At 37.2% G+C, this 25884-nt stretch overlaps 1 protein-coding gene across 1 annotated transcript in view; it reads right to left on the reverse strand.

Annotated features, from left to right (window-relative positions):
• Positions 1–25342, reverse strand: part of MCPH1 (microcephalin 1) — a 120801-nt gene extending 95459 nt beyond the window's left edge. The window contains exons 1-9 of the mRNA XM_030447578.1: positions 25262–25342; positions 22800–22891; positions 18711–18829; positions 14865–14949; positions 14114–14234; positions 13654–13794; positions 12741–12836; positions 10030–11052; positions 3457–3569 (exon numbers count right to left, since the gene is read on the reverse strand). Of these exons, the coding sequence (XP_030303438.1) occupies positions 3457–3569; positions 10030–11052; positions 12741–12836; positions 13654–13794; positions 14114–14234; positions 14865–14949; positions 18711–18829; positions 22800–22891; positions 25262–25325 (1854 nt within the window). The 5' untranslated portion in view covers positions 25326–25342. The remainder of the gene's footprint in view (positions 1–3456; positions 3570–10029; positions 11053–12740; positions 12837–13653; positions 13795–14113; positions 14235–14864; positions 14950–18710; positions 18830–22799; positions 22892–25261) is intronic.
• Between the last annotated feature and the right edge of the window lie 542 nt (positions 25343–25884).

Here is a 25884-nt window from a genome sequence, read left to right on the forward strand (position 1 = left end):
CAGATACATTATGCCCTAACTGTGAGACAAAAAGCAAGCCACAAGGGCAGTGGGCAACAGTCGAGTAGCTTCAGTGAAATTAATGGCTTGGTTTTTAAGCCTTCATCAAGCATTCATTCCATTTTTTGGTAATGGTGGTTGCCACCCATCATGGAATATTCATTAGAAATACCATCTGCCTGGCTACTTCTCTGCTTACAGTGGCTCATGCATGGTCAGAAGCAACTGATGAACAAAGAGACACCTTTCATTTCACAAGGGTGGAACCATTTTAAGAGGGAAAGAACAATTCTGCATCACCCCAGCTGGTAAATATTTGGTTTGCACACTTATTAGCACTATGATAATTTGGACAGTTGAAGTCTTCTTGAGACTGCCAACTATGCAGCAACAAGTGGAATTTCAGGTGAAGATGTGCTGGAACATGTCTGCAGCCCCTAAAAAGTCAAGCCTAGATTTATGTTAGGTTTGTGCTAAGATACAAGACAATAATAAGAATAACAACAACAACAACACCACAACACTTCTTCATTTTTAAGCTCTTAAAGGATTATGAATTTATCAGACATGCACACAATTCTTATAAAAAGATTTTTTTGTAGTGTTACTTATGATCAATAGTCACTGTCTTCAGTGTTTCCAATTCTTTATACTAGTAGGAAATAGTAAAATTGCTAAGGAGTTATGTGGTGCATGATGTTTTCCTATTTAACTGACTGAATATTTATATTCTTGTTCCATGCAGACTTGTCTGTGAGCTCTTAATTAAATTCTGCAAAGATCACACCACTAAACCATATAATGTTTCATTTCAATGTAGAAAAAAATTGGTGCTGTTTGTTAAATATTTAAAAAATGATTAACAAAGACATGTCAAATTCTGATGAAATTGATTTTAGGAAGCCTTTTGTTTTGGTCTTCCTTCTGAAAAATGTGTTTTTCATTATGACTTATGATGCCTAACCTTTTTTTCACTTTTTTGAAGAGTTACTTGTATTCATTCAGAAGACAGTAGCTTAAGGGTGCTTTTCTGAGTGCAAAATTTATTCCAATTGCATTTCTAGTGATGTGATACTGTTAGTTCCTTTAAAATGTATCTATCATATCTATCATATCCCTCTAAAACCATGTATCAACTTCTTATTTGAATAAAAATGGCACTTAAATGATTATTAATAATGAGTCCTTGATATGTTTAAAGTACAAAAATATTTACATTTGTTACATGAGACAGCTGCTGTGATAAATGTAAAGGGTTTTGTGACATTAATCAATGAAATGAGCACTCAGCCCTCATACTGACAGTTTAACACCAGTGTACTAACCTGTTTGAATACACTTTTGGCTTTATGTTTTTAGTTATTTCGTTTTGCCCTCCCTATGCAAAGCAACAAAGAATTATGTATTCAATTGCATGGAATGATTGAAAACTACATCACAATTCTTTTTTTTTTTTCCATCCCTATAATCCAGTATCATGAGCTTAGATTTCTAGACCAGGGAAGCTACCTGCTGACATTCATAAATATTAATCTATAGTATTTATCCTTCCCTAATCTGCATGAGAAGAATCTGGAACTATCCTCAGTTATGGGTTGTTGTTCTCAAACTAAGAAGTTCAAACCCATATGCCAGTTTTATAAATCTATTCTTACGCAATGCATTTGTGTATGTGCTGCACACTAAATGGAACAATGGAAAATAGATCTTAAATAGAAATAACATTTAATATGTATTAACAGACAACTGCTTCAGAAAATTATATATATTAAACATTTTCACTGTAACAGTCTGGTTGCCAGACTCTGGCTAAACCACATAAGATCTTTCTGTGAAGTTCTTTTTTACATATAAATAATAAAAAAAACCCCAAATTGTCTCAATATCAGTTTGGAGAGTCAAACTGCAAATAGAAACCTTTAAAATAATCAAAGAAAGTATATGCTGCTATTTTACTGGTATTTGAGTCAAATTGTGTTATCACCCAGCTGAAAGAGATGAATGGAAGACATCTCAACACTGAATAGGAGTTATCTCCAGCTACTACTCAGCTTTTGCTACTGAGAAACACCCCACAGAAGATGCTTTCAAGCAGACAGCAAACAGAACCATTCAATGACACCACCTTTGATGGCAAGGTCAGGTTTGAAAAAGGGGAACAATAAAAAAGAACTTCATTTTGGTTTTTGTAATGGTTCTGTTAGGATCTTAAGAGGAATGAATCAAGCAAGCACAATGCTCTTGTGATGTAATTAACACAGGAGAAGGAATCAATACCAACAAACCAGATATACCTCAAAGCACCATCTCTGCAGATAGACATTGACTGTAGGTTTTGGCTATACATTTAGCAGTGTTAGTCAGATGTGGCAGGAAATCGTTTTGGATAAGTGCTTTAGCCTAAAAAATAGACCGTGCTGTAACTTTTCTACAGGAAATGGATCTACAGTGAATTTGTCTTACACATTCTACACAATAGCTATTAGTTATAAAGATCTTATATATGTATATATTTAGAAAAAGAAAGTAAGCAAACACTTAAGAGAAGTAGCAATAAGTATGTTCAAGCAAGAAGCAAATAAAGATTTTAACCCAGGAAACATGACTGATCCATCAAAACTAATATCCCATCTTCAGGATATTTAAAATTACAGCCTAGTAATTGCACTTGCTCAGAACTTAAAGATAAAAGATGATCAAAATCTGTGATCAATCTCTTTGAAACTCCATCAGTAGCTACAAATGAAATACCTGTCTAATTTATTTCATACAATTAATTACTCAGAAATCTTTTAGTGCTTTCAGACTTTACATTCTCAAAGCAACTCAGTATCAGTTGATTGTATGATTTGCTACTTACTGATAAAGAGAACTACCATTTGTTTTCCTGATCAGTTTTATATTCATTTAGAACAAGATTTTACAAGGGAAAAACACCTAAAAAAAGATTCAGCTCTGACTCAATCCTTGTTTGTTGTTTTTTTTCCTACAACCAAATTGAGTTCAAACAGCAAGTTCAGAAATTTAACATGACCTGAATCTAGAAGAAACTACTGCATACATCTTTATCCTGCAGAAATTTCCACTGGGGATGGTCCACTATAAAACAAACACCCTTACCCTGTCTAGTAACTCCTTCAAAAAGGATAGGCATCTTTTCGTGTTACTTCAGCAGCTTTTGGACTAAACCATTTTAAACTGGCTTACCAGCCTGCTTTATGATGTCAACCTGGCACAGACTCTGCCATCACAAGTTATCAGAAAGCTGAGTTCCATGGCTATATGCACTGTCTTTGAACATCATTCTTACAACATTCCAAGGAAAGTCAGATTCAAGAATGTTTTTAAATTGATACTCCACAGAGAATGCATTTCTCTTTTTTGCACATACAGAGGCAATCGGTGATTATCCAAGAAAAAGAGAGTGTAACAAACCATATGTCCAGTTCAACTGACCTTTTGGAGTCTTCTAGTTTTCCTTAACCCCCCATAGTGTTTATTCTTTTGTTCACTAAAATCTTCACAAGAGCCATCAGTAACATGACACTCTGAAACTTCATTTTCATTACCTAGAAACCAAATTCAGAAACTTGTAATAAAAGACACAATCTTTTCAAAAGAAGCAGTCACCCATTATTTTATCACAGCATGTGGAGCTATGTACAATTAAGATCCCAAGTTAATAATTTATACAAGTTCTTTTTCCATTATGTTTCAATTATGGAAAAAAGAATGACACTTAAGTATCTGACCTCAGCTTTCAGTATCTGATCTTGCAAATAAAGTAGTTGTAAAACTCCCAGTTTCCAATATTTTGAAAACCATATATTAACTATATCTAGAGAATCATCTAAATTCCTAAGTGTTACAAAATTTGCAATTTCTCTGAATACAGATATATTTGAGAGTTTGAAGCAGTGGTGGCTAGATTTTTATCTTATTGAAATTTCAATGCGTTCAGTACACAGTGTTTATTGAAACAACCTGAGGGGCTGAAAGATGTTTCCAAACACTGCAAACAAATCTATCAAGCTGTTAGCAGGCAAGGGTTGCGTATACATGAGGAAGTATCAGTCCTATTATTTATAAAAAGGCATCATCCATAAGAATGTACACTAATGTGGCTGCCAAAAAGCAGTATTTATCATCTTGTGTTTTGTGAATTAATATACATTTAATTCTTCAGCACAATCAGGATGACTTTTATAAGCACTAAATAATAAACTGTGGAGTCATTTGAGAAATTACCTTGCTTGCACAAGATGAAAAAATTTCATCTATCTTTGAACAATGAAGTGTTAATTACTGAAGATTTAAACAGGTAATTTCCGCCCAGTTTTATTCAGCGGAGTCTGCTTCAGGATGTGAGTTAATTTTTCATAGCAAAGAAATGCGTGAGAGCAGTTAAAGAAAGTTTAATCATTTGTTATTAAAGTGGTGAATCAGGCAGGATGCTATGAAGGAGCTCATCTCAGGAAGAGAGGGCATGGCCTGAAGCTCTGCCAGGAGAGGTTTAGGCTGGATATCAGGAAGCACTTCCTCACAGAGAGGGTGATCAGACATTGGAATGGGCTGCCCAGGGAAGTGGTGGAGCCACCATCTCTGGAGGTGTTTAAGGAGAGATTGGATGTGGCACTGAGTGCCGTGGTCTGGCTGCTGTGGTGGTGTCAGGCCATAGGCTGGACCTGCTGATCTCAGAGGTCCTCAGTGACTCCGTGATATTTACTTGTCTGACTGCTTATATAAGAGAATCATTTGCTTTTCCTGTCAGTTACTTAAATCTTTGGGGTGACAGGAAAACAACAACTCATTACAGCACACAAAATGATTACAAACTTTTCCCATTACTAACTGCTGATTTGAAAATTACAGCCTTCCAACTAGTTAAAATTTAATCACTGCTTTCCACTAAAGTTGTAACTTTCACATTAATTTGCACAATACTACAGCAATTTTTATGTAAGACAAGTGAACCTGGCTTTTAGGTACAACTGTTAATTTAAACCCAGTATTTAAATACAAGGTGTCCTTTGACAAAGGAAGAACTGGTTAATTTTATTTAGTATTGCAGTGAGGCCCATCACCTTCAATCACTGAGCAAGACTGATGGCAAGCAGAAGAGGTGAAAAGATCTTGCCACACAGTAAAAAAAGCTAAGAAGTTAAATTTTAACTCCTTTTACCTGGAAAACAATATTTTTAAACGTTTCCTTTTAATCTTAAAAAGACTCAAAAACCACTGGACTACAAAGCACGTCAGGAGATCATCTCCTCCATTGCTTTGCCCTGAGTAGATGGGGGTAAAGCAAGGTATAGTTACATTTATTTCCAGTGAGTTATTTCAGCCAGTGTAAAAGGACATCCCCTGCTTTGGGTTTTCTTGGAGGGCTGCTTTGTGAGAGGCAGTGAAAAGTGGTGTGGTATAATATAATCCTTTTGCCACTCTTTGCTTGAATGCTCAAGCTCTCTTGTTGCTTCCTCATATTTAAAGGGAAGCAGAAAAGGGGACAAGGTCCATCACTTCCCCTATCAGCTTGGGGATCTTATGTATTACATAAGTAAGGACTATTATTTTGAATCCAGTTCCTACTTCTTCTCTTCTGACTACCATGACCTCTGAAGCACCTTCCAGATTTTCCATCCTGGAGGTCTCAAGCTTCACTGTCTATGGTCTGTTTTTACCTGACTGCTTCTTTTTTAACAAGTTGCTCAGTCACAAGTAAGGACTTTTCGTCTTTAGTAGCTTTTCCTGGTGAGTTTCAGATATGGTTGACAGAAATTTTTATGCAATTCCATTCACTGCTAGTTATCCCTAAATTTGTTCAAAAATATAGTTTAATACACATGCCACTGTGGTCAATTAGATTCCCTGAAATCTCTTCTAAAACACTGCTCAATGACTGGTATAAAAATGAACGATGCTGATAGTCCTCTCCAGTATTGTAACATATTAGAGTGATTTTTAATGTGCAATTTAAGCTTCTACTCATTCATGACCATTTATCACCAGTAAGAAGTTTTGAAACAGACTATTATCTCTAGCATTCCATTTAGTATTTCGAGTTAAAAAGCAGAGTAATTGATCAGGCTCAATGAGCGAGTTTTTTTGTTCAGTTAAATCAATCACATCTTAAAAAAAAAGTAAAAAGAATACCTATATTATAGTGTTCTACTATAAGAATACCATACTGTAAGAATATAATAAAAAAGTGTTACTTAAATTAATTAAGCTACATCCTATCTACTATTTTGTACCTGTCTGCAGTTCTTTCCCCAACTGTGAAGAAAAGTAAGTCTGAACTTGTCTGAATTATTATTCCAGCATAGGCAAATACCAAGTTCTACTAAGGGTACAATTTCTTCAAGTCTTCTGAAAGCTTAAGTGCCCAGCAGGTTGTCAAAGAGAACCTGCTAATGGTTTAAAGCAATTTTACCTTGTTTGCTATGGACTCCAGGACAGTGTCATCAGTCTATGCAAATGTGACTATATTGAAATAATTCTCAACCTCTTGATTCAGAAATACTTATCCCTTTTTCTTTTACTAAGTAGTTACAAATAAACTCTTTTGTGAAGATAAAAAACCCAAAGGAATCAAGCAAGAAACCATTTTCTTCTTCACTCCACACACCTGTGTGTTTTTTTTTAAAGACATGGACAGTATTTTACCAGCAGCAACCACCTAGCATCTGGAACCTTGGGCAAAGCTCATTCATCTAAACTAAACTTCACCACTTTTGTACCAAGCAACAGAATGATATTCTGGATCCCTTATCTTAACTTTGAACTACATTAATTACAGTATGATGGATCTTAGTTTATGTGTTTTGGCCAAGTAAGATGATATCTGTTTTCCACATTCACCATAAATATCTAAAATTCACTCAGCTAAGCCTTAAGTTTATTTTTAAGACTGCAAATAATTCTAAGTCCCAGTTCAGATTTCTAAATTATTTTAGAATGATAAAAGCTTTAAAGAGCATACTCTTGCATTCCTTGCCCTATCTTATTTATTGTTTTAGCTTTCAGATGTAAAGTCATAGGAATTAATCAAATCTGAGCAAGTACTGGCATTCTAAACCATGTGGTTCAAGTGCCAACTTACCCTACCATCAGCCCTCCTAAAAAACTTGTAAGCAGATGGATTGGATTTCAAATTAAAGCAATTAACAACATGAATGACAATGTGTTTACTCTCCAAGTAACACAGATCATCAACTTTCACCAGAGCTAGTACTATGACATTTCCATAAAGTCTCCATTCTTCTCAGTGTGTTATCAGGTGGACAGAAAAATTTATGTCATCTCCAGAAACAAAATGAGAAAGAAAACAACTGAATCCGAATAGGAAAGCATCTTTTAATAGTTTTGTAATACCTAATGAATGTCAGCTTTTGTACCTGTGATAGTTCTCTCCTTGATTTATGATTAGGATGAAAATAAGTAGCCATGTTTTTGTCTCTGCTGTTCAGCAGAGCAGCTGGGCAGCCTTCAGTGCACCCCTAGAAAGGAACCTGGATTTTGCTACACAAGCACTTGGAATTGAAAAATTAGGTTCAGACAATCCTGCATATTATATTGTACTTTAAAATCAGATGTTCCAATTAGTCTGTGGAAAGAATGCCTACCAAATCTTCCTACTTGTCATTAAAGACACTGAGTAAGAATGCCACAGATCTAAAAGCATAAGGAAAAAAAGGTCAAGAAAAATGTTTTTATATTTAAAAGATATGATTAAATTTTATATAGATATTTGGTACTCCTAACTGCACATATGATAGGTGAAAAGAATTCTTTAGCTTTAATAAATAAATAAATAAGAAATAAACTGTATTTACCAGTTTTCAAACCACGTACAACATACAGAAAAACAAAGCCACTTACTTCACTTATTTGCTGATTTAAAGGGATAAGAAATAACCTCACATTCCAGCAAAAAAAAGAGGAATTTTAAAATCTGTATTTATTAAAAAGCAATTATTCCATCATACAGCATCACAGTCGTAAGTTTAAAACAAGATTTTCATTTTCTTCCAGAGAACTTGCTTTATTAGGGAAAATACTACTCATCTTTCATTACTGATTCCTTCCATTCTTAAGTGACCTGATTTGAGCTTCACCATTTGAGGTTCTGCTTGACTACACAACAGCTGCATGAAGCCAAATACATCACAGTTGGGGAAATGGCCACCACTGAGAAGTCACAAATACTATTAAAATCACTAGAAAAACAAATTGAGGTTTATAGAAGTTCCTAACAAAAAAAGGATAAAAGTACAAACAGAATCACAAAATCATCATCCTAATGGATGCTACTGGCCTTCCTGGACAGAAGGGCACAATGCTGGCTCATGGATAATTTACTGTTTACCAGGACTCTTAAAATCCTTTTCTTCAGGGCTGCTTTCCAGCAGGTCAGCCCCTAACCTAAACCGATGCATGGGGTTGTTCCACCCCAGATGCAGGACCTTACATTTGCCCTTGTTGCACCTCATTAGGTTCCCCTCTGGCCACCCTCCAGCCTGTCCAGGTCACACAGGATGGCAGCACAGTCCTCAGCATCAAGTAACTTTTGTTTCCTGAATACTATTTCTTTTTCCTATCCTCCAAAATCTGCTATGTTACACAAGTTATATAGTGATAAAATAAAGACATACCATGCTAGAACATTGTTCATAATTTAATCACTAGAATTTAAAAGTTAGAATTAACTCTAAAACTAACTGGCATACCTAAATTTAAAAGTAGTAAAAATTTTCAATTTCCCCATATTTTTATGATTATTTAGTGAAAAACACTATTCTTTGATATTAAGAAATACAGAATTTAAGGATCATCATCTAGTACATAGCCACATGGCAAAAAATGCATATAGTGGGTTTATAATTTATGGGTATACATATATATTGCATAACATACACCTGCATCAGTTTTTTTGTTTTTTAAACAGTTTTTTTTACTTGTGATGAGGTGGTTGTTTTTTTGTTGGTTTTTTTTTTAACTGTGATACACTCCAACTATTAAAATATGGATTTAGTGAACCCAAAATAGAAGCTAACAGTTTAGCACCTTATTACCCACAGATAGAGGCACAGTCACTATTTCCACTGTATGACTTCAAAAGTCTGATACAAAGTTTGTTGAGTTCTTTAAGTTAATAATCATTTTTACACACTTCACTGATGTGCTGCTGCAGAATTTTCTATGGGAAAAAATTGCTAGAATATATAATTACAAATATTTGTATCTATGGCAAAGCTTGACAAAGAAAGATTGAAGAATCAGAATTTGAAAGTGATGACCCAGATGGAACTTAGGAGCATTTCTTAGGGAAGTCCCTGATATTCAATATTCTAGTATATGTGTACAGTGAAATAACTTAGGCTAAGCCAACTTGAATGCACTCAAATATAAAATAACTCTTAAAATTATTATTAAAAACTAAGATCAGATCAATATAAAAAGCCGTGGCTCAAAAGATGCTTACATTGCAACTCTTGCACATGCCCTCAAATGTCTTAGCTCAATCTTCACCACAGCACAAGTTAGAAATCACCAATGCTAAAACTTTTTTTCCACTGGGGATTTTATGCCTTTCTCTATTTGCAATGTCTAAATTAGCAGTTTTAACTTGTGAAATAAAAAATTATTTGGATAAGGGACCCTATGATGAAGAATTACTTATGAGCAATTTTCAAGAGCACCATAACCTTTAAAACAGGACCTTGGTTTCTTCAACAGATGTTGAAGGCTCACATACTTTTGCTGTATTTTGTGGGCACAGCTTCCTTGCATCTTGGTGAATTCCCTATGCTTGTAATGCATGTAAAAGCAAATGGGAATTCTTTTGGACCCTATGCACTCATTTATTTTTACTCAAACTCAAGTCAGTGCTGCAGCCTTTTCTTCTTACATTGTAATTCTGAAATATATTTCCCTCAGGAAAGACAGCTCATTTTGTAATTTAGCTGCATGAGTATATCTAATGCAGTATGGTATCTTTTAATCTTCCAGCTCTATGTAGCAACTTACCAGTGGCACCAGTACAGTAATTCACATTGTTTCTGTAGGAGTTTCCATGAGCATGCTGAGGCAGCCTATTCACATCATCAGAATCTAGAGCTTCTGCAGACTCAGCTTTCTCACCATCTGACATATTATTTAATGGCACACTTCCAGTATATTCAATCAGTTCAAAGCTTTTTGTTACTGAAACATCATTTGCTGCAACTGACTTTTCCTGACTTTTCCTGGAAGTAGAATTATGTGGCTTGGAGAAACTCACATCAAGTGAGTCCATTCTTGTAAAAGAGTCTTTGCAAGAAACTTCAGGAGGATTGTTTGATTCCTTTGCTACTCGCACAGGTGCTTCATTTTCATTCAGATTAGATGATGAAAAGAAGTCTTCATAAGAAGCATCTTCAGCAGAGAAAGACTTGCTATATGAAGTAGCTACTTGCAAGAATTCTTTAGGCCCTGATGCACCCAGTTCTGAGGTAGCCAGTTTCAAACTAGGAGGTATTTGTTGTTTCTTTCTCTTACGTTCAAGAACACAGTAATTTCTATCACCCAGGAAGCTTTTATTCAGTGAAAATGTATTTAAGTCTTCTCTGTAAGTAGGTGCATCAGGGAGATTGTCAGTCAAAGATGGAACAGTGTTTAACTGGACTACTGTTTTGGAAGGAGTAGTATGACCCAAGCCCTTGATTTGAAGAAGAGAGCTCTCATTTGCCAATGAAGTAGTCATGCTATTTTCATCCTTCTGATTTTTCTTTGGAAACATTTTTAGATCTTTCCTTTCTAAAGATGATTTATCATCCAAAGTGTGATGCAAAATCCGTTTCCTTCTTAAGCTGCTTCTGTCATGTTGTTTTGGTGTTAAGCTTTCCTGTTCATAGTTACGTGAGGAAGAGTTCCCTGGTGCACCCATAGATACAGGAGTATCAGTCTCAGTATCACAGGAATGTTTTACTACTTCTGTTTTTAGTCTCATTAATTTATCAGTTCCCCAAAGACAATCATAGCTTGAGTTCAAGCAGTCTCCCTTTTGTTGTCCTGCAAAATATGAAAAGTTGCAATAAAAATGTATGTAAAAAAACAGAAAGAGAACTGAATGTCTTAGTAAAATACATATAAGATTACTGAAAGAAGAAAATAAGGATTTTGCCACTTCTCTGGAAAAACTGAACAGAAAATGGATTAGAAACAAAGTAGATTCTACATTGACCAGAAGTTACAATAGTTTTAGCAAGCATAGCTTCTTAGGTGGTAATAAGTATCCCTACATCCTGTTCTACTTTCTTGAAACAAAGCAGCAAAGGAATGCCCATTCACCCTTGCATTTGCAGAGAAAACCAGCATGGTTTTACACTCATAAAACTAGCTGTTTCCACTAGCTGTGGAAACACAATAACAATTTTTACATCACAGCATTACTGCCACCTTTTTTTTTTACAGTTAACTGCCAACCCACAAAAAACCACCATGCCCTCCTAGAGCACATGCTTAAGTGCCACATGTACACATTTTTTTAATATCTCCTGGGATGATGACTCCACCATATCCCTGGACAGCCCATTCCAGTGCCTGCCTACTGTTTCTGTAAAGAAATTCTTAATATCTGGTCTAATCCTCCCCTGGTTCAACTTTCAAGACATTTCCTATAGTCCTATTGTTGTTTACTTTGAAGAAGAGGCCAACCTCCCACCTCACTACAACCTCCTCATAGGACTTCTTCTCCAGAGCCTTGACCAGCCTGGGTGCTCTCCTCTGGACAAGCTCCAGCACTGGCAATGCAGTATCTTGTAGTGGGGCCCAGAACTGAACACAGCACTCGAGGTGCAGCCTCACCAGTGCTGAGTACAGAGGCACCACCACTTCCTTACTCCTCCTGGCCACACTATTTCTGATACCAGCCAGATGGACTTCTTGACACACTGCTGGCTGGTGTCACCTGCCAGCTGGTGACCAGCATTCCCAGGTCCTTTTGCTCTGGGCACCTTTCCTGCCACTCTTGCCCAAGCCTGTCGTGTTCCATGGGGTTGCATACTCACTACATACATGATTAATGCTAATGTAGCTCAACAGCCTTCACAATAATCCTTTCTCTCACATCCTGCTACTATGCTAAAACACAGGAACAACTAACTTTATGAGATAAGAACCTTGACAACAAACAACTTGACTTCATCTGAGACCATAAAATAGTTTAAAAGCTCATTTATTTTTACTCATTATTTCTTTGGTCACTGAATACTTAAGCTGGAGAAGACATCAGGTTTCCTTTTACATTCAAGTTTTTGACTGAAAAATCTGGAAGACATTTCGTTTTTCTAAAATCTATCATTCAGTTCTTTTTTGCTTCCCATGTCATGCTGTTTTAGTATATTCTGTAGAAGAATTCTCTGTACTTTAGACAAGATCAACTGTCTAGAAAACTGACACCATGCCAGGACAAGAAGCCATTAAACAGGAATGGTGCGGTGAAAAAGGAGAAAGGGACAGTTGTAACACTGCAATAGGACAGAGCATTTACCCAGTGTGATTCCTCATGCCCCATTTTCCTTGAACTCTTACTTCTACATACTTTGTCATTTAAGAAAAGTTAAACCAGTCCAGCTTTAAATACAAATGATAGAGCAAATATACACAGTTTCCATTTCAGTATGCCATATTCTCCAAAATAACGTATACAGAACATGTATTATTTTTAACTTCTCTAACATATAAGTTGTATTAGTTACCTGGTGATAATGCATCTTCTGAATTAGTTAAGACACAAGTAGATGGCTGGCAGTGTTCTGGTGAATTACTTGAAAGTACTTGAGACATTTGTGAAGCTAGGAATTTGTAAATAATAGACTAGTTAGTTGTATTTTCAAACATAAAGATTCCCACACCACCTATTCTTATTTCAAAACAGCTCATTATTAAGAGACAAGTAATTGCTTTGCCAACAAATGAACTATAATCATATAAATAATTATAGACTGCTCAACAGTACCTCAAAATTGTATATTAACAAAAAAGCTATTAGATCTTCTACAATTTTATGCATCTTTTCTAGAGAACTCAGTGCCTGTTTTTCTGAAACTAATTAGTTATGTCAGTGCAGGCATTGTAAGCAGCCAGTAGAGGCATCTTACTAAAGAATCTGTCAAGTTACGCAATTAGTGGAATTTTTAAAATCCTGCTCTCTTGTACCTGAAAAGGTGTCTGATCAATTTTGCACTCTTTATTTTAAACTGTTGGTCTGGGGGTAATAATATCACAATCTTTGTCAAGTAGAGATTCACATTAAAACTTATCAGGGAATAAGATTTAGAGTCTTGCTGTAAAGTTCAACCAAATTGTGGTAAGACTGATTTGTAAGGTTAGGAAGTCTACCTTAAACATGTGTCCCTTTGAGCAGTCTAGTGATTAAGAAATTTGGTTTTTTAATCATTGTCTTCCATTATTTCTTGTGACTTTTGATAAAAAAAAATTATAATTTAAAGCATTCACATCTATTCAAAATAAGGGAGAACATGCAATCAAGTAAGACATTTGCTAAAAAAAAAATTCCGAAGGCCAAAGCAAGACAATGTGACAAAAATTCAGGAATAAAGATGCCAGCTGTTTCTACACTTCATGAACAAATAAAAAATAACTTCTTACCAGTAGGAGAAAGATTTTCTCTTTTTTCTTTCATCTCCTTTATTCTTCTTTCCATTGCACTGCATTGATCTTTTATCTTATTAACAGGGCTGTATACAAGTGAACCATTGTCTTCAAATAGTAAAACTGGTACATCATTTTCTACACAAAGAAATTGCATTTGTACTTTAATATTTACATGTTGTAAAAGATTACAATCTTTTATAATTATTATAATCTTTGTAATTATAACGATTTATGCTGTAAAAGGTCTTTTTTTTAAAAAAAACAAAACACCTGGAAAAAAAAGGTTCATTATACCTAACATCACTACAGATACAAAGTGCAAAGCACTCTGTAAACTTTCTCATGGTGAGATGCATAAAGATTAAAAAAACACATCAAAACCAGAAAACAAAACCCACCAAATGCTTTCAAGAAATAGCTAGATATTTGAATCTTGGTGCAAATTAGTTCTTACCAGCATTAATAGCTATCTTTTGCACTGCTAATTCTTTAGCCATTTGGTCCAGTCGTCTCTGTAGCTTTCTATGATTTTCTGGAGTTTTTTCAACATAGTCTTTTGGCTGCATACATTTGTGCTACAAGACAAAAAACTTAATTATATGTATAAAACTGACAGATGTAACTGCATTTCCTATTTGCCTACCACTCGATCACAGTACTTATTATCAGTGTTTAACTCTATGCTACTTATCACCTTTTTGAGAGTCACAGATATTTCTAGAAGTGTAAGCTTTATGAAGTGAACCTTAATATGAAATAAGAAAGAAGCTAATAGATTTTTCTAAAGTTAGATTTTACTAAAATGGAGAATAAGTCACGATCTTTTCTTTTCTGCTTTTAGAACGCTAAGGCTTGAAAGATTTTTTTTAGTATGCCAGGATTCTGGGGTTTATCACAACTCAGTTAAACATAAGCCACATTACAGACGTGGTTTTGATTAGCTATTCATTATTTCATTTTAATTTCTCTCTTCATTTCTGTATTAACCAATATAAAAACTCTACTTTTATTATCCTTTATGCAGATAAGATGTCACAGCCATAGCCTAAGCCTACCTTTAAAAACCTACTCAGAGGGATAGGTAGAGTTAACAGAATGTTCTGCAAATAAAGAGTTCAAATGTCTGAGGTCATGAAGTCAAGTTCAAACTCTAAAGTTACTAACCCAGGCCAATTCAGAGAAAAAAAAAATATTCCCATACTCACTTTTTTGGTCATAAGTGGTAATCCTTCATTGGTGTCTACTGCTGGAAATAAGGATTCATCAACACGTACTCCAGTTTCTCGACAGCTGTATATTAAAGAGAGCAGGTTTGATTGCTTTTCTTTTTTTTCTTTTTTTTTTTTTTTAAAGAATGAGAGAAGCTTTATTGTAAAAGGTCTTGTCTGAGCTTGGCAGTAGTGAAAATACAACCCTCCCTAAGTGTCAAAATTTAGCCTAATTACTGTAATGCTAAGAAATAAAATAAAATAAATCTATTACACACGAAGTATGGGGCACGATAATAATTTTTTTGTCCCAATAATGCCTCCTAAATTGCTATTCCAAAACTCAAATTCCCACTTACAGGTTATTTTCTACACTTTCAAAGATCACTGTATTACGTCCTTCTGAACAGATACTCATGAAGCTCAAAACCTGTCCTAAACTTTTGTGAGGACTGTAGGCTTTCATTGCTCACTAGCTAGAGAACTGAACCTTAACTTAGTCATTGTGATGACAGTAAACTCCCAGCTACACAGTACATAATGTTATGGCAGGGAATGTGGGGAACAGACAGGGAATTTTTCTACTCAGGCAAATGAGGAGGGAGACTTCATCTGATCCTGGCTTTTATCTAGCAGTCTCAGTTTTCTGCCTTCTCTTTCTATATGCAACCCTAAGAACAGCCTCTTATTGACACAAAACCTAAATTTCTGCAAAATTTTTTTCATAACTACAAACAAAAAATCCCACTGATATCATATCCCCAGTTTTTCCTCTCTTTTCATATTCAACAATTGGCTTGAGAACAGTGGGACTAATGTTGTTTTGGAATATGATACAATCTACTGTATTTGTGAACACAAAGGATGTTAAGAGAAGAATTTGGTTATGAATACATAAAGCTCTTTTGATCAAAATAGGTAAACATAGCTTTATTCTCAAACAATAAATAATAACCTCTACTATGGGAAACAGCATGGAACCTTAATTTACTACACTGCAAGACCCCCAGAGTCATTCAAAAGTGTGATTCTAGTGACACCTAGTGATCTAACAGCTATAAAGTTTGTAGGCTTTGTCATCTAACAGTTACTCAGTTTTGAATAAAGAGACAAACTACTGTACACATCACAGGTGATATTTATCATGACAGACTTCAGTGGCTATTAATAAATTCTAGATAATAATCAGTATGGATGTAAACTACATTACCTTTTACAATAATTCAGAGATCTAATGGATTCCAAGAAGCTAAGCATTAAATATCTTACAAGAATGATTTACTTTGCAGACAAATCTGAATGTAAATGATTTATCTGTCCTATTTCTAACATGAGTGACTCACCATGCTAAGAATACACAGGTAGAGTTTCCCAATTGTGGATTTAATTTGGAAGTATTAAGTGTATTTAATTTGGAGACAGATTATAGAAAGTTTATCTTCTATCTTAGGTAAGGGTTTTCGTGTTGATGGGTTTGTATTTCAGGTTTATTTAGGTTGCCCAATCAGGTATTTGAGCTGAAGAAGTTCTAATTAATTTTTTCTTCAGTGCTCCCAAAGGTGTCACTTATTTTGCATTAAACTTAAAATGTATCTGCATGAATCTTACATCAACTCCTTTATTTTTTACACTATTTTAGAAATTAGACATATCTACTATTCCCACAAATAATAATAAAAAAGGAATCAAACCACTTTTTAAGTTTTAATTAAAAATACGCTTATCCTGGAATTACAAATTTCCTTGAATTATATTTGTAATTATATTTTAAAGAGCATTCTTCCCAGTCAAATTACTTCCTATTAAACTGTAAAACGTAATTCAGTTCATATTCAAACAGATACTCATACTACAAAACATTATTTGCTTACAACTACCACTTTCAAAGCAATCTTCCATTCGCACATGACAACTATTTTACTGGCACAGACTATTCAGTCCTTCCTGTTTACATTGTCTGTCCCATGGTTCAACAGACTGTCTTCTGCCTACCAGATTTTTGAGATATTGATATACTAGGCATATAATTTAAAGTCAGGCTCTCCGTTCCCTTATCTTATAAAAAAAACCAAATTAGCATTCATGCTAGCACAGACTCAGTTTTATATTTTCTGTGCCTCATTTGAGTAGACCTGTGATTAGTCAGACTATTCATTAGTATCTCTTATGTAAGCTTCTAATGCTCCTGACCTACACTTTGCTCAAGGATATGATATTCGTATGGATTCTGTCTAGAGTATATAAATCAATCTAAGTTGCATGTTCCTGTGTACCCTTTGGCATTAACTCCAAACTAAAAGGCAGAATAAAAAGATTACATACAAGTTCAACCATAATTCACAAGTTGGGTGGTCCTTCCCACCTCTTCCCACACAACAGCATACCTCTCCCCATTTCAGATGCCTACAGTTTCAACAAAACTCATCTTCTAAGCCACACAGAAAGACCTTACCTTGTCCAGAGCACGATAGTAGGAACAGTTCAAAAAATATCAGGAAGAGGCTAGGGTTCTCTTTCCTACCAAACAGCTTAAGTTTTCTCTCCAGCTCCTTTTTCCAGATACCTTTGTTGCTGGTATCCATCAACAGTTAAAGTTCCTTGAGGCTTTCAGACCTGGATCCCAAAGGTCTATACTGTCCCCTCTACAGTATCACACATCCAGCTGTCTCTGTGTCTGAGCTTTCTACAGCATTTATCCACCCAATACCTTCCCCAGCTGCAGAAGACACTCTTGTGGGGGAAGTGCTATTAATTAGAGACAGCATTTCTGTATGGCACATCCCAAACTCTCTCCCCTGTAAGGTTCTCTCATTCCACTGAAGATGCTACTCACCAAGACTTCTCTGGGATCCTTTTTACTATAGCACATCCAAGTTCTCAAATATTTTATAGATCCTGTGACTAAAGCTTCAAATTTGTTACTTATAAAAGCATACTTAATTTTACAACCAAAGATTCCTACTGAAATGACCACGAGTCTCATGCACTCAGGTAGCACCAGGTCCCAGGAAGTTTTATTCACATAAATAAAATTTAGTAGTTTTGTGGCTGCACTGGTCTACAGTTAAGTGGCTGGAGAGTTTAGTTTTGCCACCTCCCCCTTTTTTTTCTTCTTTTTACTTTTACACTTAGCAGGGTTCTATCTCTCCATGCATATCACAACTGGTATACAATATACAGGGCTTCTTGACCTGTACTTTACCTTTCATCATCATAGCAATTTATCAATAAAAGTATCTGAGTATAAGACATGCACATTCTTAAATACTGTGTTTTTACATTTCACCTGAAATCTAAGTTAGGTCTCACAACTTTGTAAACACAAAGAAGCAGCTATGGACTAGCTAGCAAATTCTCATGGACTGTCTGCACAGGTGAAATATGTTGTTTTTTTTTTTTAATTTACCTTTTTCCATATAACAATTCTGAAACAGTGTTGTTCTGAACCTGTCAAATGCCTTAAAAGCCAGACTACCTATGGATCTTTTTCTTTTTGCTAGAATATACTCTCTCTCTAGGGGCTAAGCACAGAAATAGTACAATATCTCTGATGAGATTTATTTTTTCATATGAAAATGGGAGAATTCTATTCAACAGAAATATCTGATCTTCACTGATATGCATGCAATCTGATGGTGGAACACTGAGTAGTTAACAAATATACTATGAAAGTACTTCAGCACTCTCATTTTTCAGGAATTAACATTTTACCTTTTTACCTTACCATGCTTTATCATAATTTCATTAGAAAGCTATCACTAACTTACAGAAGTACCACTACTATAAGTACATTAAAAAACAAGGTACTGTACTTCCACATTTATTATATTCCTGAGTACTCACTTCTTCACCCAAAGTACAGAAACCATTTTTACACCCATCTTCTGTGCTTTCTTCCATGTACCTAAGTGTCCGTCCTTGAAGACTACATGGGTAACATTCTTGTTCAAAGTTTTTGAAACCTGCAGAAGAACACAGAAAGCTCATCTTTAAATCTGATAATCAGAAAACATAAATGAAACTAGGTAGCACAGTCTGTTTTTAATGTATATGCCATTAGTGTAAAAATTTACTCTAAACATCATGTCAAGGTGTCTTGATGTTTCACATCATTGCAAGAAGCCTCAAGTGAACAAAATTCCAGTCTCATTGGTCAAGCCAATGCAATCCATGTTAGAGGGCTAGGGTAGCTTTTTGTTTTTCCAACAAGAGGAAATGGCCTCAAGTTGTGCCAGGGGAGGTTCAGATTGGATATTAGGAAAAAATTTTCCACTGTTAGGGTGGTTAGGCACTAGAACAGGCTGTTGTTGAGCCACCATTCTTGTAAGTATTTAAATGACATGTAGATATGTTGCTTTGAGACATGGTTTAGTGGTGGACTTGGTGGTGTGGTAGGTTTATGGGTGGACTTGATCTTAGGGTCTTTCCCAGTCTAAATGATTCTACTCTGGGATCCTTGTTTCTAGGTTACCATTTTCAACTCCCTACTCTAGCTGTAATCTTAGTGTAATGCTACAAAATTTTAATTTACGTAGCCCAACATATTTTCTTGAGCAACAGCCAGTACAGAAAGTAGTTACTGCTATCCAAAGAAATGCCAAATTACATCTTTATTAGCAAAGAACTCACCGCCTAAAAAAGTACAGCTAACCACATCCTCCAAACTAATTCTCATCAAAAAATATCACTTTCAGTTTTGAGGGAAGGCTGAATGTGCTAAATCTAAAAATAATTATAATGGAACCCTTAAAAAAGTGAGAAGTACAAAAAGCTACAGTTCAGTAGCTTCACTACAGCTACAATCATAACATTTGCATTGTGTTGTACTCTGATCAATTTATCAGTCATCAGTCTCTATTGACAACTAAGTGATAACTTCCTTAGTTCTAGATACTCCATTCTTCACAAAATTTTCTTTTGTAGAGACTAAACATCCTACACATAAAACCGTTTGATCACTTGTAGCAATTGTTGACATGGTGAGATCAATAAATCTTCTCAACACAGCCAAATGCGAACTGTTCTGTAGCTTTCTGTTGCACTCTCAATTGCATCACTATACTTGGCTCCAAACATGTTGGATCTACATTTGGCTTTATGAAAACTACTCAGCTTTCCCAAAAATTTCTGGTGGCAAGCTGATTCAGTACTTCTCAGAAGACAAAACCCCATGATAATTAAGTATCTATGTACACAGGACCAATGAATCTCTTTTGGTATAAGTTATGACTCCAGATACAATTGCTTAGTGATTTATGCTATCTGGCATAAATATCTCTGAGTATCTGGCTCACAGCTCACTTGTCCTATTTTGAGAGAACCAAGAGAAAAATTGGCTTTAGCCATATTGTCCCGGGACTGCCTCAGACACCCTCCAGCTGCTACCAGACTATGGTCCCACATGGATCTATCACTGCATTCCTGCCCATGATTTTCAGTATAAAATGGCTCCTCAGGGAGCCCTCCTCTGGTGTCCCTGGCTGGTGTGCTGCCTGGGTTGGGTTCATTGCTCCCTCTGCTGTTGTTCTTCCTGCATTGTGTTTTCTCACGGGAGGACATTATTCACTGGGACAGGCTGCATTCTCCTGCCTCCCTGAGTAGGTCCAGTTCTGTTGCTTTAAGATTCTTTGCAGACTATCAGTGGGACCACCCTTGGGCATCCCCATCTGCTGCAGAGTCCAGTTTGGGACTTTTCTGGTTGAGTTGTACTTACCAACTGAGGAACACAGGTCCTGTATTTACCTATCAGTATATATATTTGTCTGTAATCCACCACCATCATAATGAATGTTAATACTTCATTAAACATTCTGTAGTTTTTTTTTTTTCTTCAACCTTGAAGTCTCACTTCCCCTCTTTATCTTCCCCTGGGAGGGTGGAAGGGGAATAAGAGAGAGCATCTATCACCTGGTTATTGGCTAAAACTGTAACACCATGTCCTAAGGAGGCAGATGCTTGATATAGCTTTGCCTCCAAATTACAAGGCAGCCACACCTTACACCTCCCTCTCACCTCTCATGTCTCCTTCCTTACCCTGATGTCCTCTGCTGCTCAGCTGACCTTAACTTGAGAGGTCTGAATCAATAATCTAGTAAAATACTAATTCAGAATTTTATTTCCTGGCACAGCAAGCCAAATCAGTTTACTATCGTGTGCCTAGTCCAAGAAAATGGAAGTGTCTGGAATAGAATAGTGAAGATGCAGGACCACCCCTTTTCACTCATTGGGATCTCCTAAATATTTTTATTATCTGCCTGTACTTTCCACCATATAGGGCTATTTTTTTTATCAACTTGAACATTTTAAAGCCTTATACTTTTGTCATTATCTGTGAGAAAACTAGCATAGAATTACATAGAACTGATTGCACAGCATGAAAGAAAAATAAATATTTATTGTGAGCTGTATTTATTTTGATAACAAAAAGTTATTCTACTGTTCTGTCACACCGTCTCAGCTAAATTCATACAGAAAGAACAGTGGGATTGTAGCAAGTTTGCTGATGATACCAAGCTATGTCAAGCTATGTGGTGAGGTCAACACAGGGGATGCCATCCAGAGAGACCTTCACAGGCCTGAGAGGTGGGCCCATGCAAACAACATGAAGTTCAATAAGGCCAAATGCAAGGTCCTGCCTGCACCTTGGTCGGGGCAATCCCAAAAACAAATACAGGCTGGACAGAAAATGGATTGAGAACAGCCCTGAGGAAAAGGACTTGGGGGTGCTGGTTGATGAGAAGCTCAACATAAGCCAGCAATGTGTGCCTGCAGCCCAGAAATCCAACTGTATACTGGGCTGCATCAAAAGAAGCATGGCCAGAAGGGTGAGGGAGGTAATTCCCCTCTACTATGCTCTTGTAAGACCCCCAGCTAAAGTACTGTGTCCAGTTCTAGACTCCCCAGTATAAGAAGGACATGGAGCTGTTGGAGCAAGTCCAAAGGAGGGCCACAAAAATAATCAGAGGGTTGGCACACCTCTTGTATGAGGACAGGCTGAAAAAGTTGGGATTGTTCAGCATGGAGAAGAGAAGGCTCCAGGGAGACTTTATGGCTGCCTCCCAGTACCTGAAGGGGGCCTAGAAAAAAGCAGGGGAGGGACTTACTACAAGGGCATGGACTGACAGGATAAGGGGTAATGGTTTTAAAACTGGAAGAGGATTTTGAGCAGCCTGGTCTAGAAGGTGTCCCTGCCCCATGCAGGGGCATTTGAACTTGATGATCTTTAAGGTCCCTTCCAACCCTAATACTCTGTGATTCTATGATAATGGCAAGCCACTCCAATGCTGAATGACAGCTGTCAAGCTACAAACTGCAGTCCTTGTAACACTGATGCAAGAGTTATTAAACTATTTTCTTATTAGCATTTAAATAATTATTTAATAGTTTTATATTTATACTATATGAAGTATCGTGCTATAATTCTGATTCTATGATATGGAAAAAAATCAAGGAGATATACAAAGACTCTCAGCTCCAGAAAATGCTAGTACAAATACATTTGAATCACATTTGTGGAAGAATGAATGGGTGAATAAAATGTCATGCTACCTGGGTTAGAAAATACTGTAGTAAAAACAGAGCAACTGTGTACAGGATAAAATCATAAGGCATACATTTGTAAACCATTGGTTTTCAATACTTAACTTTTGGTTTATACACAGTATGTGGCAAGCCCAATACTTAACAACAAATGTGTGCTATCAGACTAATATACAAAGAGGTTTATAGATATAGGCAAGTTTTACATACATTTCCCATCTGCCACCACTAATATCACATTTGTCTGTTAACAGGTTTGTGATCAGTTTCCTTCCTGCACCTTTGTGTGTGTAAACTTGTACTACAAAGAAATATACATGACAATGCTAAAAAGCCTGTGAGTTCGTAATTAAGAGCTTTCCTACTAAATTTATTTCAGAATAGTTTCCTTACTTTTGCTCCCATATCAAGAAGTTGCTGTTCAAAGGTTTCTGAGTAATTTTCTGTTCTGTTAGATGACCAAACGTCTACAAATGCAAAAATACCTGAATAAGAAGAGAGAAAACAAAGTTATTGATATACATACTACGCTACAGCTGGTTAAACTGTCTTTCAACCAAAATTTTGCTTTCATATATATTGCATCCAGTAGCAAACACAGCTTTTAATAAACGGAGTATCAGATATTAGCAGCAGAATGTTCTTTTTAGAGTATTTCTATCCTTGAAATAAGTCGTAATGAAAAAAACTTAGAAGTATGGCACTAGTTAAAAAACTTTTCACTTGGTCTATTTAAAAGACAATACCAGTTTAACAAACAATGCTGTATCTTTATATGACTCCATACCTTCATTTATTCACTCCTAATCTTCAGGTTAATTAAAAAAAAAAAGTTGCAGAACATAAGGAAATAAATGTAATGGAATAATTTCTTCCCCGACTCTCCAGAAAAAGGTCTGCAGAAATATTATTTAACAGTTTCCAACTGACCTCATATGTCACCTTATTTATAGTGAATCAGCCCAAATTAAATACATATTACACGGCTTAATACAATTTCATGTCAGCTGTTTTGTGTAACAAATGTTAACAAAATGTTTTAGGTATATCGCATTTAAGTAGGCTTCCTTATTAACCAAACATCTCTTCAAGGAATAAAATTAGTCTTGGTTGAGTATTTCAACAAATAACCAAACCCAGATGTATTGACAGGGAGGGATAAGCAAATGAAACTCATTAACAATGCCTTCGTTGATTTTACTTAGGCACTAAAGTGACCCCCTACTCCATTGGCCATGCTACTTTATTATTCTGAATGATCAAACAGGAAAGTACCAGAAAAATGGAGCACATTGGTTCACCAAAAACAAATATACACAAACTGAAGGCCAGACAGCTCTTAGAACTCATGAGTTAAATTGGAAGTGACAATTTAAAAGCATTATCCTTGGAAAACATTGCTTCATTATCTTAGTTACTATGTATGTCCTTCTGATTATTTATTATGTAGTGTTATCTGTCTTTCCAAATGAAAACCAGAATCATGCTCCAACAGCAGGAGTACTTTTATAAAGGTCAGTGTATTTTTATAGTTGCTAGAAATACTTTCAACAAACAACAGATGTATGACACATAAAATACTCCCTTAGCCAAACCACAGGGAAAAATCTCAGAACTATGGCTTCAGGTACACATGGGAACTTAAGGCTAGTCTACTCCAATATGCTTTCAACTGTGTTCGTTCTACTACTGAACCAGGGCAGCTTTTGCCAAATTTAAATCTTTTCTCCATTGTTCTTCTGTGAAAAATACTGCACTTGCATTCCAAAAAAATGAAAAACTTCACCTTACAAAAAAAATGATGGAATTACATAATGGTAGGGGTTGGAAAGGACTCTTCAAAACCTTGGAACCTTCATAGTTATAGTTCTAGAAAACCAGGTTGGAGCATTTCAGTGAAGGTCAAACTAGGAACTCATCCAAGTATTATTTCAGGGTCTTGTGCACCTGCAGCAGGATCAAGGGTGTATTTTACTACTTGTCAATTTTAGCTAATCAAACATACTCCAGCAGAAAACGAGGCACTGTAGTTTTTGTTCAGTTGTTGGCAAGAGAAATGCAGAAGTGTTTGCAGCATTTTGGACTAGAAGCTTGGTTCTTATGAAGGGCAACTGACCCTAGACCGTCTCAAGAAAAGCCGGTGATAGCGGGGAAAAATGGAGATCGGAGGGCAAACGAAAAGCGAAGCGCAAATTTTGAAATAAGCAGAAGAAAGCAAGACCGAGCCACGACCGACCGGGACAGGCAGAGCCAGGGGGAGGCCGATGGGCGGCGACAGAGCCAGGCGGTGCAGAGCCACCCAGTGCCCTATCGCAGCCACCCCAGAGCCCAAGCACTCCCTACCCCGCCCCAGGGAGGCTTCCAGCGCTGCCCACACCAGCGGCTACACCCACCCCGTCGCCGGGCCTGAGGCTGGGCACAGCCCTCATACCACCGGGACAAGCCAGGCCGCCGCGCACCACGGCCAGCGTGGGGCAGATTGGCTGCTGGTCAGAGCTCTCTCTCCATTCCACTCCCCTCACCGCGCCCAGGGGAGGGCTTCCCACCCGCGGGGACAGCCACGCCACAAGGTCGAGCTGAGGACTACCCCGCCCCAAGCGCTAGGGCCCGGACTCGGCATCTCGGCGCAGGGCTGCCCCCAGGGAGAGGGCCGGACAGGGAAGGAGGCGAGCGGCATCCGCCAGCCGAAGCCTCCACAGCGGCCGCCCGACTGCTGGGCCCAACCGCTCCCCGCCAGTATCACCCCCGGAAAGCGCGGATGGACGTGGTGCAGAAGCAGTGTTGTAAAACCGATCCGCTCCGGCCCGGTGGCTCCCGGCCGCCAGCCCTGCCCTATGAAGCAGAGAAACCGATACCTTTCAGAGCGGGCTCCATGAGCGAGTTGGCCCAGCCCGGAGTTACTCTATTAGCCGCCACCATTCAAACCCTCCTCCGCGCTACGCCGCCGCGCCTGCGCCTTGCGGGTCCCCGCCCCTCGCCGTGCGGGGTGGGATGGGGCGCGGGGTTGAGGGGAGCGTGTGGGGTTGAGGGGAGCGTGTGGGGTTGAGGGGAGCGTGTGGGGAGGGTGAGCGGAGCCTGTGGTCTGAGGCTTAAGGCTTGGGCGGCGGGGTCGTGGCAGTAGAAGTCGGAGGCAGGAAGTATATTGGTGGCATGATGAAGACCTTTTAAGAAATGGTTGTAATTAAGCTGTGTGTAGCGCTAGGGGAGCCTCGGTACAGCCGAGTGCTGCTGAAAGAAAAGCCAAACAACAAGTGAGCTTTCTGTGCCTGTGTTCACCGTGAGGAATCCTCAGAAGGCTTCTCTGAAGATTTTGACTTTTAAGACATTTTGTTAGAATGGCCTCCGAATCCTCTGGTGGCTAAAACTGTGGTATCTGGAGTGAAAAAATAATGCAGAAAGCACACAGAAAGGGGATTAACAAATGTGCATGGCCCGGCAAATATTTACTGTAGCATCCAAAAATTGCTTGAGGGTATCT

This window comes from Calypte anna, chromosome 3 (assembly GCF_003957555.1).
Source record: "Calypte anna isolate BGI_N300 chromosome 3, bCalAnn1_v1.p, whole genome shotgun sequence".
NCBI lineage: Eukaryota > Metazoa > Chordata > Aves > Apodiformes > Trochilidae > Calypte > Calypte anna.